The sequence below is a fragment of the Cupressus sempervirens genome, chromosome 11 (genome assembly GCF_028749045.1).
Source record: "Cupressus sempervirens isolate cs-2001-9-10 chromosome 11, ASM2874904v1, whole genome shotgun sequence".
Classification (NCBI taxonomy): Eukaryota; Viridiplantae; Streptophyta; class Pinopsida; order Cupressales; family Cupressaceae; genus Cupressus; species Cupressus sempervirens.
In genome coordinates, this window is record NC_143128.1 from 515,626,131 (window position 1) to 515,643,726 (window position 17,596).

At 33.9% G+C, this 17,596-nt stretch overlaps 1 protein-coding gene across 1 annotated transcript; it reads left to right on the plus strand.

The window, feature by feature from the left end:
- The first annotated feature begins 12,697 nt into the window (after nucleotides 1-12,697).
- LOC149530619 (FBD-associated F-box protein At5g56370-like) lies at nucleotides 12,698-14,049 on the plus strand. Its single transcript, XM_089808220.1, has 3 exons — nucleotides 12,698-13,639; nucleotides 13,719-13,803; nucleotides 13,916-14,049. The coding sequence occupies exons 1-3, from the start codon at nucleotides 12,698-12,700 to the stop codon at nucleotides 14,047-14,049; spliced, it is 1,161 nt and encodes a 386-aa protein (XP_089664346.1).
- The last annotated feature ends 3,547 nt before the right edge of the window (nucleotides 14,050-17,596 follow it).

Here is a 17,596-nt window from a genome sequence, read left to right on the forward strand (position 1 = left end):
ATACGTGGTTGTGATGTTACAATAGTTGAACATTGTAACATCAGTGGCTTCAAGGATTAGCTTCATGACCTTACACTAGATCATAAGATTGTAACACAGAAACTTGGTCATATTATCATAGCATTGACTTTCACCCTTTGCAATATGGAGAAATGGGGGGCCCACAATTGACATATGTCAAGACCTTTCCTTGTCTCATAGAATAACTCCCTTGCATCTCTACGCATAAACATAATGATGACTATAGATCCGCTTTCATCTGATAGCCTAGAAACATGTAACCAATTACTAACCATGCCAAGAACCAAACCAATTAGAACTCATTCGTATACCAACCTATCTAACAAAATTTTTACCTTTGTGGCTCATTCAGGGAGTGACATCACCATATATTCCTATCACAATATCTCTATGTTACATGAATTAAAATACTTCCAATTTTCTATAGTGACATAGTGAGGATTTTTGATCTTGGGAAGATCGATGGCTGGCAAGATGTATGATGTACTCTGTTAGGATTGAGGAAGTTGGTCCACCCTACAACATGTTCATTTGTCACTTTCTCTCCTTCCATAAAACCTTTGTAACTCCACAAGGAGACAAGGTGATATCCATAGATCTAGGAAGATTCGATGATGGGGAAGCTTGTGGCCCTACAAAATTATTAATCATGAATTAACATTGGCGCATAGCATAGAGTTCGTATAATCAAAGTATTTCCATGTACCCAAATATTTGAATTATCAAATATATGAACATTAACAAGGTTTGAATTTAAATATATCAATTTTGGTAGGAAGGCAAAAGTGACCAATAGTCATCGGTGTGACCAAGCTATTTACTAAAGGTCAAGCAGAGAATACATATACTAAGAAGGATAGAAATTGTCAAGTATTTAGCTGCAATCAAGTAGATGTACACACAAAGAAATATAGTTGGAACTAAGTGATATAGTTAAGACCAAGCATGTTGACAAGTTATTTAGTCTCATGAAAACAACAATATAGAAGTTGAGTCACATCATGAAGAAGTTTACATCATTGAGTGTTAGAGCATTCAAGTGTAAAGTAGTTCAGTTTTTACATGCAAGTCTTTAATGGGACAAACACATATGTTAACCATTTTGGCTGACACTTACATAATATTTAATAATTTTAGAGTCGGCTAAGATGTTGATCATGTGTCATTTTAGAAGGTAATGATCCCAAGGCATACAATTCAACCAATCATAAAATAGGATAGAGATGACAAAAAATGATGAAGTATAAGTTGTTGATCAAGATCTATAACCTTCCAGAACATCTATTGAAGGAGGATTCTAACTACAGAATCATATGCATGTAGAGAGAAGGAGAAGTATCATTATATAGAAGTGTAGTAATGCATATGAGTGTATGCACATGTAAAGGAGTGAAGACTAAGTTTGAAAGTAAATCACAGAGAGCAATCAAAGTAGTGAAGTATTGAACAAAGTTATTGGATTAGGAGATCAGATTAGAGATACAACAAAGAGGGGATCCAAGATCATCTTCTAGAGAAAGCCAAGGGTCATGTACTAAATCAATTATTGTTAATTGAGATAGGGTAAATCTCTTTAAAAAGTGGCCTTAACAGACCTACGTAAACCTCCTAGTAGAGTTCTTAATTCATTGTGACTGTAAAATCCTTTAACAAGGTGAGACCTAATAGTCTCTTAAGCTTTTAATAGGGCGGACCCCTCTCAAGGTAGATCAAATAATATGATCAAACATTGTAACCCTAATAGGTTAACTTTATTGTTGCAATAGTGAAGATTTGTGGGTTTCATCCCCATGCTAGTTTTACATTCATCTTGAAGTATTTTTGGGTAACCAAATCATTATGTTATGTGTTGAAATCTTTTTGAATGTGATGTATTTTGTTTTTGTTTTAGCATTAAATTTTTAATGGTAGATATATTATATGAGATGAATTAGGTATGAATTAATGAAATTGTTTTCAAAGTCAAAAGTTTGAGATCCTGATTCACCACCCCCGCAGTATCTTGTTTCCCATATACTATTTCCAACACCAATTTATGGTGGTACTAAGGTTACAAAACAAGGTTGTAGATGCAATGACCTCCACCAGTTTACTCTTAGAGATTCCTTAGGAAGCTACATATCATGATTTCTTAGTCAAGTAGCTACACTAGCCCGCATATAAGAATGATGAATCAAAATGAGTATGAATCTTGGTTGGTCCCCAATACTCATGGTACCACAAAAAAATTTCTTATCTAAAAAGTGGTATCATATCCCCTGACCTCATATGAAACCAACACCAAAATCTGATTTTCAAGGCATCTCACTACACTATCATAGTGTTAGTGAATATATTGTCTTTCTTACAAAATTTAGTAATTCAATCTATTCCCAAGACCAAAAATTCAAAAATGTTCACAATAGTTGGGTAAAATTTGTACTAATTGTTTCCCTCTAAATTTTCACAAGTACAACACCCTTTACAAATTTTTTATCAATGAATTTGAAAGAATAATATAAAAAATTGCACACTTTACCAAAATGTGTTTTAGGGGCTCTCACATACTCGTAGGTATGCAGGTATTACTTTACAACTTTAGAATTTTAACATTGAATTGGAAATCTCATAGTCTTCCCACAACAAACAAGATTCAAATAAAAAATCAAGATCTACAACAACTTAAACACATTTCCACAAGTGAAAGATCAATACAAACAATATGAGAAATAGTAGTAGATGTCATACAATACTAACCATCATGGCTCACAAAGTAACCATAACTGATTCTTCTCAAACACTAAGTTTCAAAGCTTAGTAAAATATGATATATATATATTCAAAAAGATTTCCCAAGCACAAAGTCATTAAGAGACAACTTTCACATATACTACTATCTGTCTATTACTATTTCCATCCAACAAACTTTAATAATACTAAACTATTAGAGTATTTTTATGCTACCAAAATCTAACCCTATTTAAGACAAATTCTCTAGCATTTATAGTCTTTTACAAACCTAAAATGGCATTCATCAAAACCCAACCTTTTGGCTAAAAATAGTTATGAACAAAAGAAATAGTTTTTAAAATAATTTTTTAAAATTCAAACCTCAAAGATAATCATTTGTAACTAAACATCCTCACTCAAATTTTCTCTATCTACCATGTTTTCCTTGAGTAATTTCTAGCTTCTAAAGGTGCTCACAAATACTTGCATCATGTGGGAATGAGGATTGTTCAAGCTGAGTAGTTTTGATTTGCAGGCATCTTTCTGCTACTTGAGCTCCTTGATTCTATGGCTTTATCTTTGCATAAGATCCTTGCTCAAGTATAATATTGATTCAATGTTGGCCAAGGTGGTGAAGTCTCTAGAAGCAAGGGTTTCACTACCCTTTATCCTATACATGGTGTCATTGAAGATTTTATTTAAAACCTTGGAGTCCATGTTGCCATCATCAAACTATAAGATACCTATAGGATTGATAATTTGCATATCCCTTAGGATCTCTTTATGGATTCTAGTGACTTCAAGTTCCACTGCTCACATCTCTTTAATGGCTTCCTTGTAGATAAAATATTTCCAACCCATGTTATTTTTGAGGATGAACAGAATGCACGTGTGCACAGTCTTCATGGGGTTTTCCCTCAAGAACTTCACCACACCATATCTTTCAACTTCATGTACTTGACACACAATAGCTTGGCATTGACTTTCATCTTCCTCCCACAATAGAATAAGGGTTTGGACCTCACCCAATAGTACTTCCTCCTCTATGTACATGGAGTGAAATATAGAATGAAGTTACTTCCCTCCTTGGTTATGAAACTTACGCACTTGTGTATTTCTTCTAAGAGAAACTTTCACTTTTGAATTTTTTTGACCAATTGTTGGATATCTGATGAATTAGGATCAAAAGATTGTAGAGTCTTAAATAATGGAAGAGTGCCCAAATTCACCAAAGAGTCTATGTACTTGGCCCTAGTGATTACCAACTTTTTAAGTTCTTTCTTTTCTGTGTTGTCCCTTTCAGATTGAGTCAACATGTTATTTGCTAAGAATTTGAGGAAGTGGTTCTCGATATCTCTAGTGATAGCTCCCAATTCTACATTAGTAACTTTAAAATCCTTTGCATCAATCTCCCTAGATTCCTCCTTCTTTTTATAGGTAACCACCTCTACTATCACATTTCCACTTATAAGGTCTTTGATTAACCATGCATCACTTTTCATCTTCTTACTCTTAGAACTTCGAGATGCATATTTTTTGAAAATTTCTTTAATGCGTATAGACACTAGTTAAAGACTTCTTTTCCTGCTTACTGAGTTTGATAGTCATGGTGGAATAGTGGAAGTGGTGATCATTCCTTAATTTCCTTGAAGGGTGTCATGAAACTAGGTTGATCCAACTTTGAGGTGTCTATTACTTCTACACCACTATCTTGATTATTTAAGATGGTGAGCTCTTCTCCTTGATTATGCCCTAGAGTCATCATTGTCTCTTTCTAAACCTTCTTTTATGCAATTGTCTCAAATTTTGTCCTAGAACTAGTTCTAGGATCCATGATTTGTTTAGGAGATGTTGCCCCTTTTTGCTTTTTGGAAGAAAAGATACCACCTGCAACATGAGATGAATTTTTGATGTCATAAGTTAAGGTTTCAAATAAAGAAACCACCTTTAGGGATTTTGTAGTTTTTTTTCTCACTAACTAATTTCATGAACTCCTTTTCCTTAACCATTTATCTATATATGTTAAGATGGATCTAGTTCTAAGGTTTATATCATCTTCTTCATCTAGATTCCAGTCCACTTCTAGTTTCCTTTATTCACTAGCCTCTTCTCATCCTAGTTCAACAACATTTGAACCATCTCCAATTATTCACTTCAATTTAAACTTCAATTTAAAGGAATTAATTTGAGGAAGTGTTAATATTGAATGATCCCTTTTAACCACCTCTCTCTCATCATTGTAATCTTCCCATAAATCTTCTAAATGAGGAACTATTGGTGACTAACCCTTAAGGCTGAGTACCTTTTCTATGAAACTTTTCTATCAAAATCTCATCTTCCCTAGTAGAATATGAGGTTAAAACTAAGCAAATTAATAACAATCATAGAGGCATTGATCATATTATTGCAACTTAAATGACCGAGACTGATAGGAAAAATAGACTTCCATTTCTCCTGAGGCAGATTATCCTTAATCATGGAAAATAATTGCTTACATATCTCAACTATAATAAAACAATCTAATTCATATCGAGGTAGCTTTATAGGTTCTTCCTCAAATTTTCCTGGTCATAGCTATGTAAACATAGGAAATAGAATGAAAGAGTTTCCATATATTTGAAAGAGCCTTTGGGCCTCTAGGGAAATCCTCAGCATTGGTTCTTTTTTGAGGTTTAAATGTACACTTTCTATCACAACATCATGTATTTTCCTAAATTCCTCCAACACTTTGTCTTTTTGGAGTAGGGGGCAGTACTGGTAAATAGCTACATCTTTGTTCCAAGGTTCATGGGGAAGTGAAGTAATATTACTGAAACACGTGATGTAATAGGTCAATTAGGAAGACATATGGAAATCTTCTCTTGATATCCTAGAATGTTTAAGCTGATTCCTTAGTGAACTAGCTATCAATTCTACCCAATCTAGAAATCGTTTTCCTTTTAGGATAATATCTATGTAGTGCTACATCTAGTCTTCAAAGAGAAAGGCATTGACATACCCTTTAACCCAGTGTAGAAAAATCATGAGGTCATAGATATGAGGCTTCACATGATCATTAGTGATTATTTTGGGCAGCCTAGAACAACCTTTATAGTTAATCTATGTCCATTTCTAAGCCATCATGTTATGGTACTTGTTTGGGTTCTCTTGGTATTCAACCAGAGATGGAGTAGGGCTAAAAGCAGTAAAAGTGCACTCAAGTAAGCACAACAATGATGAGATAGTTTCCCTAGAGATGGAAAATATTGTTTCCTTGTCTTTGTTCAAAATACTCTCGGTTCTTGCATCATAGTGATCAATGCACAAGTAAAGTAATTCAAGACTTAAAAGGGTAGGGGAAAAGCAGTAGCTTTGATTAGACCACTTGTTGGGATACCTAAACAACCATTAACCTCACTAGCTTGTTCAAGAGAATTCTCTTGTAACTTCTCAACATAGACTCCTTCTAAATTAGTGCCTAAAATGACAAGTGTCTTACACTCAAGACTAGAAATATTCCCAAAGAAATGTAGAACAGACCTCATTCTAAACAAAGGAAAGAAAAAACCAACACTTCTCTTGTTCTTCAAAGTAACAACACAAAAGAAAGGACAAGGGATTTCTTATATTCTAACTTATAACTAGTTGAAAGAAAACTAGACACTTCCCTTCCTTCACTATTTCTCTGCTTCTAATTTTCCTTTGCATATAATGGAACACTTAAGTGGGAAACTAGTGTTTTAAAGGTAAGTGAACAAGCTAGTGAAAGTACCACCTCATAATGAGGTATTCATGGTGATATTATTGAAGCTCAACATGCACACTTGAAACTATGATGGGACTCCATTAAATGATCACCTTACATGAGTGTCCCTACAATTATTATGAACTCCTGACATCCAATTTAGCCCCCAAATGAAAGATTTGACTTCTTTTTAATCATCATGACAACTCAGCCTTTCGTTCAAGCAATGATAAATTGGATAGAACCTTTTAATCATTACTCTAACACCTTATTTAATTTTTTAGGAACTATCATCCTTTTAAGAATCATTAATATCTGTGTGCAAAATCCTTAATAGTAGAACTACTTTGAACCAAGGTTCAAAGAGGTTTGAAATGGTTCAAATAAATGTCTCTACTGCACTTAGTAGGTCCCACCTTTAGAAAAAGGTTAGTACCAAACTACTTTGAACTACTTTGAATCAAGGTTCAAAGAGGTACAAATCAATTCAAGAGAAGGATTCACAAAAAGACATCACAAGACCAACTCCACATGCAGGTATAGTGACCCTTGAAAAGGATAAAATGCAAGGAACTTGCTTGACATAAGATTTTAGATTTTAAAAAAGGAACTAAAAAGTTATAATGTTGACTCAAAACTAGGGCTAACACATAGCCAACAACCTATATCATCAAAGTTATCATGATACACAAGTGTTTCAACAAAATTGAGGCTACCATAACACTAAAAGAGGTACATTCCAGACTTTGTGGTGCTCACATGAGTGGTATAGTCCTAGCACATAAAATCTTAAGAGTGGGCTACTATTTGCCTACTATTGAATATGGTGCCTATAAATTTTCCAAAAGGTGTCTACCTTATCAACAACATGTAAATTTGATATGTGCTATGGCACAAGATCTCCACCCTATCACACCACCATGGTCATTTGCATGCTAGAGTTTTCACCTTGTCTATATCATTACACCCCTATCTTCACAAGGTCACAAATGGATCATCATTGCTATGGATTATTTCACCAAGTAGGTTGAGGCAGTCCCACTTATTACCACCATAGGTTTTTCAAGTATCTAAATTTATCCTCTATCATATTATATGTCACCATGGTATCCTTGCTACCATTTTTATAGACCACAAAGGTAACTTTGAAAACCTCAATATGGAAGAGTTGTGTACCTCCCTCCAAATTCATCACTATTTCTCTAGCCCATACTTATCACAAGGTAATGATTAGGTGGAATGAACTTACAAAATCCTAGTAAAAATCCTAAAGAAATTTGTCAATGATTTTGTCCATGATTGGCATATGCAAATCAACCCAACCTTATGGGCTTACAGAACCTCTATTCACACATCCATAGGAAAAACTTCATACTCCCTAATCTATGGTGCCAAAGTAGTCCTTCCTATTGAGGTTGAACTCCCATCCCTATGCATATCTTTACGAGGACAAATATCAGATGAGGACTATAGAGTTGCAAGACTCACACAGTTGGATCTACTAGATAAAAGAAGGCAATAGGCCTATGACCATCTCGTAGTCTATCAAAATAGGCTCAAGCACAACTTCAACAAAATGGTCTGCCCACAAAAATTGCAAGTACATGACATGGTCTTCAAAGAAAACATGAATGTCTAGGTAGATTGATAGAAGAAGGAAAAGTTTGAGATCACATGGCTTGGTTCATAAATTGTTAAAACATCATTTGGGTTATGAGCATATTAGCTATCAACACTATAATGTGAAACCATAAATCATCCCACCAACATCATACACCTTGAGAAGTTCTACACATGAGGCCCTCGGTGTATCCTACTAATTGTGAGAAAAATAAAAAAATAATTAAAAAGTCATAAAAAAATCTTCATCATAGTAAAAACTTGGTGAATCAAGCACCTGATGATTCAAATTTTTTTAATAAAATAAAATAAAAATCCTATGGTGAAAACTTGGAAATTCAATCACCTTAGATAGGTACCTTGGTACAAACCTAGCAATAGGCACCATGTGTGCTTGCCCTTCCCACTTATCTATTAGTGATCCACACCATCCCACCCTCTCACCCAATCCAATTATTCATCTACCAATATCCCCAAGGTGTTCAAAAATCACAAGATCAAAATAATTGTACCAAACACTATACTTGCATAAAATCCAAAAACATTGTACTCTACCATGATTCATTTGTATTATAGCTCCATTGTGTATGATATCATCCAAGATCTTGATATGAACTAAAAACACATCCAAATGTAACATATCTCATGTACTCTATCAATAGCTCTATCACACTATCCTTCACCCTCAAAATATGTACAATACAAATGCATTACCTATACATAACACAAACTTATCATCACCATCCACTGTGAATAGCTCCTATACAATGTCATCCTTGTAAATATCTCAATCAGTTTTATTGTACATACCATCTCCCATAGTAGATGTCCATCACCACTATCCCCCCATATTAGTCACTAGTCATCAACTCCTTGATCTTCAGCCAGTCCATTATACATAGCCCAATCTCATTTTAGTTCATTTTAGATCAGGTCCTGTAGATCTTCCTACTTCATACTTGAGAAAGTCCTTATGCGAGATCTTGTGTCACTAAAGTGTTTTCCTTAGAATTTTTGGTTGCTATTGAATCTAGGTGCTAGGTGCTACCAATAAGTGTTTGCAGGATAAATTTTTCCTCTTGTCAAACTTGGGTCAATCAGTATTGAGTCCTATCATTCTCTTTGGCAAATAATTTTTTTTTTGATTGATTTTTTCTTTTGATGTTGGATTCCAATTTTGGCTCTTTCTTACTTTTTTCGAGCAATTTGGTTATCTGTTCCCCAAGGTTTCAACAATCATTCATATCATAGTGTGCTAGAAATGGGGTAATCAACAAGTAAGGTCTCGATCTGTCTTTCATTATTTTTCTTTTCTACCTGCAAGTCAATCGAGTATAACCCTTGCATATCAAAACATATAATCATTTATGATTATATGGTGAACTTGGGAAATATCACTTGTTTGTGGGTTACCTAGTGTAATTTCTACTCTGATTCCTATTGGGTTTCATGTGTGATGCTTTGGAAATCCTTATGTGTTTTCTTTGAGTTATTATTATGTAAAATAATGACTAGGCCTCAAGTTTCTTGGCAACCTTGGTTAGTCATCGATATTGCTATAAAAAATTAAGTTCTCAACTACATGGAGGTTCTCTTTATGGAGAATCCCATGCTTAAGCCTCAAATAAACTCCATCTCATCCACCCATTCATAAAAAGGAAACCCCAAAAAGAGTTCATTTTTTATCCTATCCAAATCAATCCTAATGTTATCTTATAAACATCTATCCTAAATCCGTATCCAATCTTGCAACCTATCCAAAAATCCTACAAGGCTTCAAAAATCCCACCACATCCTAAGTGTTCAATTTAAAAAACATAATCGCTCATGTCTTCTATCCTATTTCACAATTTTACATAATTTGTATGATTGATCTTTCATTTTCTTGTACTCCCATAGTGAGAGTATGAGTCAGTTTTAAATCTATTTCTTCCTTTGTTCATCCTCCATCTCACCCCAATTTTCTTACTTTTGGAGATGCCATCTAGTCTTATTTTTTCTCCTCTTTGGATTCTCAAGGGGGCATCACACATTACAAGTCTTTTATTAAGACTAGGGCAACCTATTTACTTTAAAATCTTCTTCATGTTGCCAATTATTTGAAAACATCTTCTAAATAGAATTGTAACAACACTATATTGAAGCGAGGCAAAATGTAGACAACTAAATCTGATCACATAAATTCATAATCAAATTTAGTCATCTTCGAAAGAATATTTTAATTAAATATTTAATATGTAATCATTTTAGTGCTATCCCCTAATTAATTATATATATCCAAATTAATAAATTTATAGCGACCAATAGTCTAGTTTATTAAAAAAAACCTCCTTCCTCTATTAAATTAAATAAATGCAAAACTCATTTAATTTAATCTCCAAAACACCCCTCTATTTAATTTGTTTAATTAATTAAATCACTCCACCCACAAACTAACTCTTCAACCCAATAGTTAGCCAAACTCAACTCATGCACCAAATATTCTTCTTTTAATTAAATATTTTATTTATTCAATTAAATATTATGCACCAATAATTCTTCCTTTTAATTAAGTTATTTATTTAATTAATTAAGCTCACCTACCAACCTTTTCTCTAAAAAATCCATCTAACTCCCACATCATCCAATCAACTAAGCCACCTCACTCATCTTAACTAAAACACATCACCTCCTCTTGCATAAATTAAGGTATAATTTATTCCCTATAACTCAAGCCCAAGTCCACTCTCATGCCACATCTCCTCCACCTATCTCAATTAACTGAAGTCTTTCTCACACCTCACCTAGTTAACTATCCATCAACAATTCTTATCTCCTTCTCACCCAATTGTCTATAAATTGAACCCCTCTCCTCTCCCAAATCATCCACCTTCATATGTAAACTTATAATACTATTTTGAGAGCTTAAGAAGTATCAAAATACCATTATAATGATAAAATCCATTCATTCCTCCATTGTTGAATCCTTCATCCATCTCTCATCCATTGAAGTTTGAGGCAACACTTGAGTACACATCTCCATCCTTTGGACACATCTACTCATTGATATAAGCTTGGAATGCTCTTCTTTGGTTTACATCCCTCTTATTTTCTTTTATTAGCTGATCTATATGTTGGTATGTGATTAGTTTGGGAATGTTTTTCAATTGTTCCATGTTCTTTGCACTCTAGTTTTTCTTGTTTTCATATTCTAGTCTTGGTAGGTTTTGGAGGTTGTATTCCCTAGTGAGAGTCCATCTATTTTCACATAACATGTTTTGTGGGACTTGCATAGCTTTTTTGATGGCTGAATTCTATGATCATTATGAGTTTTTGTTTGGGGATTCTCAATTGCCTAGTGATTGCTCTCACTTAGAGATTTGGTCATTTAGGTGAGACCAACCTTTGGTGTTGGTTTCTCCTTGGGAGCAAGTTCTTCTTTCCCTTATCTTTCTCAGCTACTATGTAACTTTTTATTTTGGGCTTATAGACCTTTTCTTGTCAACTTAGTTCTAGAGATCCATCTTGGCAGGGCTCTAAATCCCCTTCAAAATCTACTTGTAAGGGGTTTCAAGTCCCCTCAAAATGTGTTTTTATCCAAATTGAAAACATATAATTGCCATATAGAGAAAATATTGATAAATTGCATGTTGAGTTTTAATTCAATATTTTAAATTATCTAATATGATTCATCTTTAGGAGCTAAGGTTGAGAGGCTATGAGTGATTGCATAAAATGAGATCCCATGTCAAAATGATTGAAAAATATATTTTGCAATATTTTGGTGAAATCCAATAATAGAATAAGAGCCTTTTTTTTATATGAACGATGGAGATTGAGAGGGATTAGTAAATGAGTGGCTAGAATTGAGAACTAGAAGAAGTTGACTTTTCAATTCACAATGAACTAAGGGTCTTATGTTCTATTCTCGCCCCTCTCCATGTGGCATTAATGTTGGGCCAATGCACCCCAGAACCCATATGGTGGTGGTGTCCCCGGCCTGTTGTCTGCTGGGCTCACAAACATGCTAACTGAATAGGCTGTAGGTCCATCACCAACTCCGGCCTCTGGAGTGTGTTTGGATACATACTTGCTAACTTGAGGTCTTATGTTCTACTCTGGCCCCTCTCCCCATGTGGTGTTAATGCTGGACCAATACATCCCAAGATCCATGTGGTGGTGGGGTCCACGGCCTGTTGCGAAACTTGTTATAAGTATGACAATTAGACACATATAAGAAAAACAAAACATGGAAAATAAGTTTTATATATATATATATATATATATATATATATATATATATATATATATATATATATATATATATACATATATATATACTGTATATATATACATATATATATGTATATATATATGTATATATGTATGTATATATGTATGTATGTATGTATATATGTATGTATATATGTATATATGTATATATATATGTATATATATATGTATATATATACATACGCGTGTGTGTGTCTATATATATATATATATATTTTTTTTTTAAAGAATGGAGGAAAATGGTTGTTACAAGTAGGGTTCTTAACCGAGAGAAGAGCAAAGCAAACATCACAAACTAGCACTGCAAAAGACCATTAACATTTGTTCGTCTCGGGTGAACGGGAGGGTACTATGGCAGTGACAAGGTCAAGGGGAAGAGCATTTGCAAAAGACAGGCTTTCTGCGTTACCAGATGATGTTATTTTAAATCACATCTTTCCAAGGATTTCGTACAGAGACGTGGTACGCTCTTCTTCCCTTTCACAGAGGTGGCGATTCTTGTGGAGGAAAATAAGCATCCTTCAATTTTGCACCGAAGATTTCGAGAGGCAAAATGATGGTCGTATACATGCTATAATCAACGATGCCCTGCTCCGCCTGGATGGTTGTCTTCGCCATTTGAAGATTGATGTGGGCTTGGATGATCCATATTATGCTCATTTGAACAATTGGATTCATCTTGCTGCTGAAAAACAGGTCTGGCGAATGGTTGTCCACATTTTTTACAGAGACTCGAAGACGAAGTTTCTCGATTCCATTGGGAGGATTCATAGCATGGCGGAGATTGGCGACTCTCTTTGGTGGTGTCAAGACCTCACTGCCCTAAAAGTGGCATTCGTCAAATTTCCTAAGGTGCCGGGCAATGTTGGGGTTTTTCGATATCTAAAATCATTTCATTGTCAAAGTGTGATGAGTTTGGATGATGCGAAGCTTCAGGGATTCATCAACCTCTGCCCACATCTTCGAAATCTGTTCATTTACTGTTGTTTTGGAGTGGAAAGGTTGTATATACGGTCTTCGAAACTCATGTACCTCAGACTGGGATGCATGAACCTTAATTTCTCAATGCAGATTGCTTGCCCTAAGTTGACAGAAATCCACCTCACGGATCGGAAGCCGTTCATTGCGCTTAGATCACTACCCCTAATTTCAATACGGGACTCCGTTAAGATAATTAGGCTTCAAAATTGCAATGCAAGCGATGCGGTGAATCCTGCCGGAATCCCTAGTATTACACTTCTTAATACGTTTGCGGCGCTTCAGCAGTTGGTGATACATGGCATTTGTTTCCAGGTTAGTATTCTACAAATCCAGATTATAAATCTGTGTATGTATGATTGTTGTCACTAAACCCATTTTATGTTTGATGTAGGAGATAATATCAGAGGAGATTTTAGTGGCTGAGGTCAAATTGCCGAATCTGAAAATGGTGCGCGCCCACATTGGGGCAGACAAGGGTGAGCAGGCATTGAATTTTCTATCTGTCCTTCTTAGAAATGCTCTATCGAGTGTAGTAAGTATTTTTTTTCATGAAGTCTGCCCTCAAATCATAAAAAAAAAAGTTGTCAGAAATGAAAAAGGAGTTTTCAAAATCAAGGTTGATAACGGCGCCAAGAAATGGGTCAACGGAGTGGAAACGAGGTGCTTGCCAATTCTGTGAAAAATCACCGAGTATTAATAGCGGGCAAGCAGGATTCAGATAACCGATAATTATTTTTCACAATACATAATTCCTTCAATTGTAAATTCCATAAAGATAACCCTTTTTCTTGCTTCAATATTTTCCAACACATTCTGTGCTCTATTATTAGGGAATTTTCATAGGTTTACAAAGAGTTTATGAATAGAAAGGCATTTTGTTTTAATTCTATTATTATATACCAAGCTCTCTATTTTCAATTGTGGAAAGCTTATATTCTGATTAATTTTCTTTGTAAGTATGGTTAGCCCTCTTTTTTCCCCTTTTTTCTTGCATTTGTATAGAAAAAGGATGCCTACATTATTCAAATTAAGCATATGATATTCTAATTTCAAAGTTTATTGTACTTTATTACAATATTTTATATTTTTTTAAAGAAAAATCGTATAGAAAGAAAGAGGTTAATGGAGTGGAAATAAATACAGAAATTATAAAAATATATACAAATCTATAAATTCAATATCACAATCTTATTGTCTTATATTAATTTAATAAATTTAATTACATCTCTATAGAATGTTGGGGTGTTATTTTTCACTTATATTCTTTGTACAAACAACTCTAAAATGGTGTGCTTGGAGATATTCATGACACTAGATAGAAGGCACTTAATTATAAAAATCTCAAAAAAAATTGTCATCACATTCAAAGAAATAATATTAGGATATGAATAAAATAGAAAAGCCCTAGAAAATTTGAAAAAATACTAGTAAATAAGATACAAAATATGTTCATTATTTATAATATCTCTCAAACTGATGTATGCATGGTAAGAGTATGCAGTGCATTATCTATTTAAATAAAAATACTACTGGAGATTGCATGAATTCATTGTAAGGTGATTTTGGAAAGTTAATTGTTGATCATGCACTTATCAAGAAAAATAGTTAACAACTTATCATTTCATTCAATCTCCCCCTACATGAGCATAGGGAATTGAGTCTCAATTTCCCTCTTAACTCTACAAGATTTGTTTTTGAACTATCAGATGGGAAGCTGCCCCAAACCTTGAGCTAATATGCAAAAAAGAATGTAAAATAGACCAAGAACACCTAAAAGTAACACTTCTATTATTTGACATGAATATAAAAAAACTCTAGAACCAAGGCTAGCTTCCCTCTTCCTATCCTCCTTTTCCTTAGGAGCACTCAATGGAAAACGCAACCAAAGTTTTGAATCTCTTGCAGATACTAGTTTGATTGTAGCCAAGTCCTTCATAGACTGCTCCAAGCTTTCTAGTCTAGCCTTATTGTGGTTGTGCTTCCCTTTCTTCCCAGCATCTTTGGTGGTTTCTTTCCTAGGGGAAGTGATATCCTCCCCCACTTCTAGTAGGGGTAGCCTCTAGGGTGTTAGAGATATGGGAATGGCTAAGAGGGTTAGGGGTAGGCTTGTTGTCTTTAGGCACTCTAAAAACTCTATTGCAAGAAGAGTTGTAATATAGATATCTACAACTTGCTCAAATCCAATAAAATTTTGTAGCCCCACATTCTCTTCTTGTACTAGATTAGGAATAAAATGATAATGAGTTAGAAATGAAATGATTATCAGTCATTTTCTATAGTCCATGCTTAGTATGTAGGATTCTTTATCATGCCAATAATAGTATTGTTATGATAGAAAATGGCAGTTTCTAGATCTTGATTCAACTAAAGATCCTCTATATCATACTAGTTCAAATAGATTGACAACTTGTTGGTGCTATCGCAATATTATTTTTTCCTTTATGAAAGATAGATCCGTGGTAGGTTATTACATTGCACTCAATGTAATAGCTCCAAAACTAAGAGAGATAATATAAGTGGAGGTAAAAATTCAATCATCTAGAGATTTAGCCCAATTTGAATTTGTATGATGTACTTGATCAAACCTTTTATTGGACTATAGCACCACTCACATATCTTAGGATGGATTTCATAGTATGTTAATGGGTTTCATTTAGATCATGCCTAAACCTAGAAATATGGCTCAACATACATAATATCAAGTCTTACATGAGGCTCCCAATAAATTTTTTTTATAAGGTGGCATCAACTTTGGATCTAGGACCTTCCTTGTTAAATTTCACCGAAGGGATATAGGAATGATAATTGAACTTCATCATAGGGTTCTAAACCTCCCTATTAAAATAGAAATATACTTGGATTAAGAAATCAATATACATTTTCAGTGTTGTTGCACTTTTGTGCACATAAAATATTGTATGACTCCTATATTAGACATCTCAAATTCTCACTTCAATATGTCAACCTAAAAATTCTCTAGAAGAGGTTTTGTATTACTTGTATAAAAAACATCATCAACATAATGAAAAATAATGAGAATATAATATTTAAATTAATTGATAAATAGGTTGGCTCATAGGGAATTTGATAAAATCCTTCCTTCAAGTAATAACTATCAATCCTTGTATATTAGGCAAATGGGGCTTGCTTCAACCCATAGAGTTCTTTCTTCAAGTTTTAAACCAAGCAATTTGTACCTTGAATATCATATAACATAAGCTGGTCCATTTCAAACATTCTCCACTTTTAAATTGGACCAATAAAAAAAGATAGTCTAATTTTATTAAATCATTCAACTATTAAATGTCTTAAACTAATCTACTTGAAGATTTAGAGAAAATCTTTTGGCAACTAATCTTGTCATATGCCTTTTCATTGAATAATCACCATGACATGTTACCTTCTAGACCCATTTTACACTAATAACATGTCCATCCTTAGGAAGCTTTGTGAGTTCCCATGCATTGTTCTTCCCAAATACATGCATCTCCTCTTTCATAGCATCAATCCAAAAAAAAATTTGGACCACTCATTTCTATACAAAATGTTCAACTTGAATGGAAAAGCATAAGATAATTTGACAACTGGGATCATGTTAGAGATCCTCTCATTATAGTCATTTATTCTTTTTATGTTTTTAAAGGTACTTAAACTATAACTATTACTAGTATATGATCTATCTAAAGAGAATGGTGTACATGGACTTGATAAGTTCATGGCTGAATTTTTGCTAGAGCTAGAAATTTTACTTGATGTTTTGGTTTAGAGGGAATATTAATATCTTGATTACCCATGATGAATGGGGCTTGATTGTGGAGTACATTTATCCCATTTCCATACCGCACTAATCATCAAAACTCTCATCATGAATAACAATCCATTAATGTGTTTAAGGATTGTAGAAGCTTTAACCTTTATTTGCATCAAGACAATCCACAAAAGTATTATGTTGAGATATTGCACCTAGCTTCTTCCACTTCTAATCTAGAACATGAATATAGACAAGATAAACAATTATTTGAATGTGAATAGTTAAGGGTTGGGACTCCTTCATGCTTTCTTTGGAGTAATGTTCTTTAATAACATTGTGGTCATTCTATTAAAAATATAGATTGTTGTAACAATGGCTACTCTCCAATAATAATTACGAAGAAATTTTCTTAACATGATTTGGGATATCTTCATAATGGTGTCATTATTTTGACAGGTATAAGATACAATAAGCCCTTTTGAAATGCCATTAGTAATAGAAAAAATTAGAATATTTAT

Coding starts and splice junctions, on each gene's coding strand:
- LOC149530619 (XM_089808220.1), top strand. CDS start 12,698: ATGGCAGTGACAAGGTCAAGGGGAAGAGCATTTGCAAAAGACAGGCTT. Junction 13,640..13,718: donor TACATGGCATTTGTTTCCAG/GTTAGTATTCTA, acceptor TGTTTGATGTAG/GAGATAATATCAGAGGAGAT. Junction 13,804..13,915: donor CCACATTGGGGCAGACAAGG/GTGAGCAGGCAT, acceptor AAAAGTTGTCAG/AAATGAAAAAGGAGTTTTCA.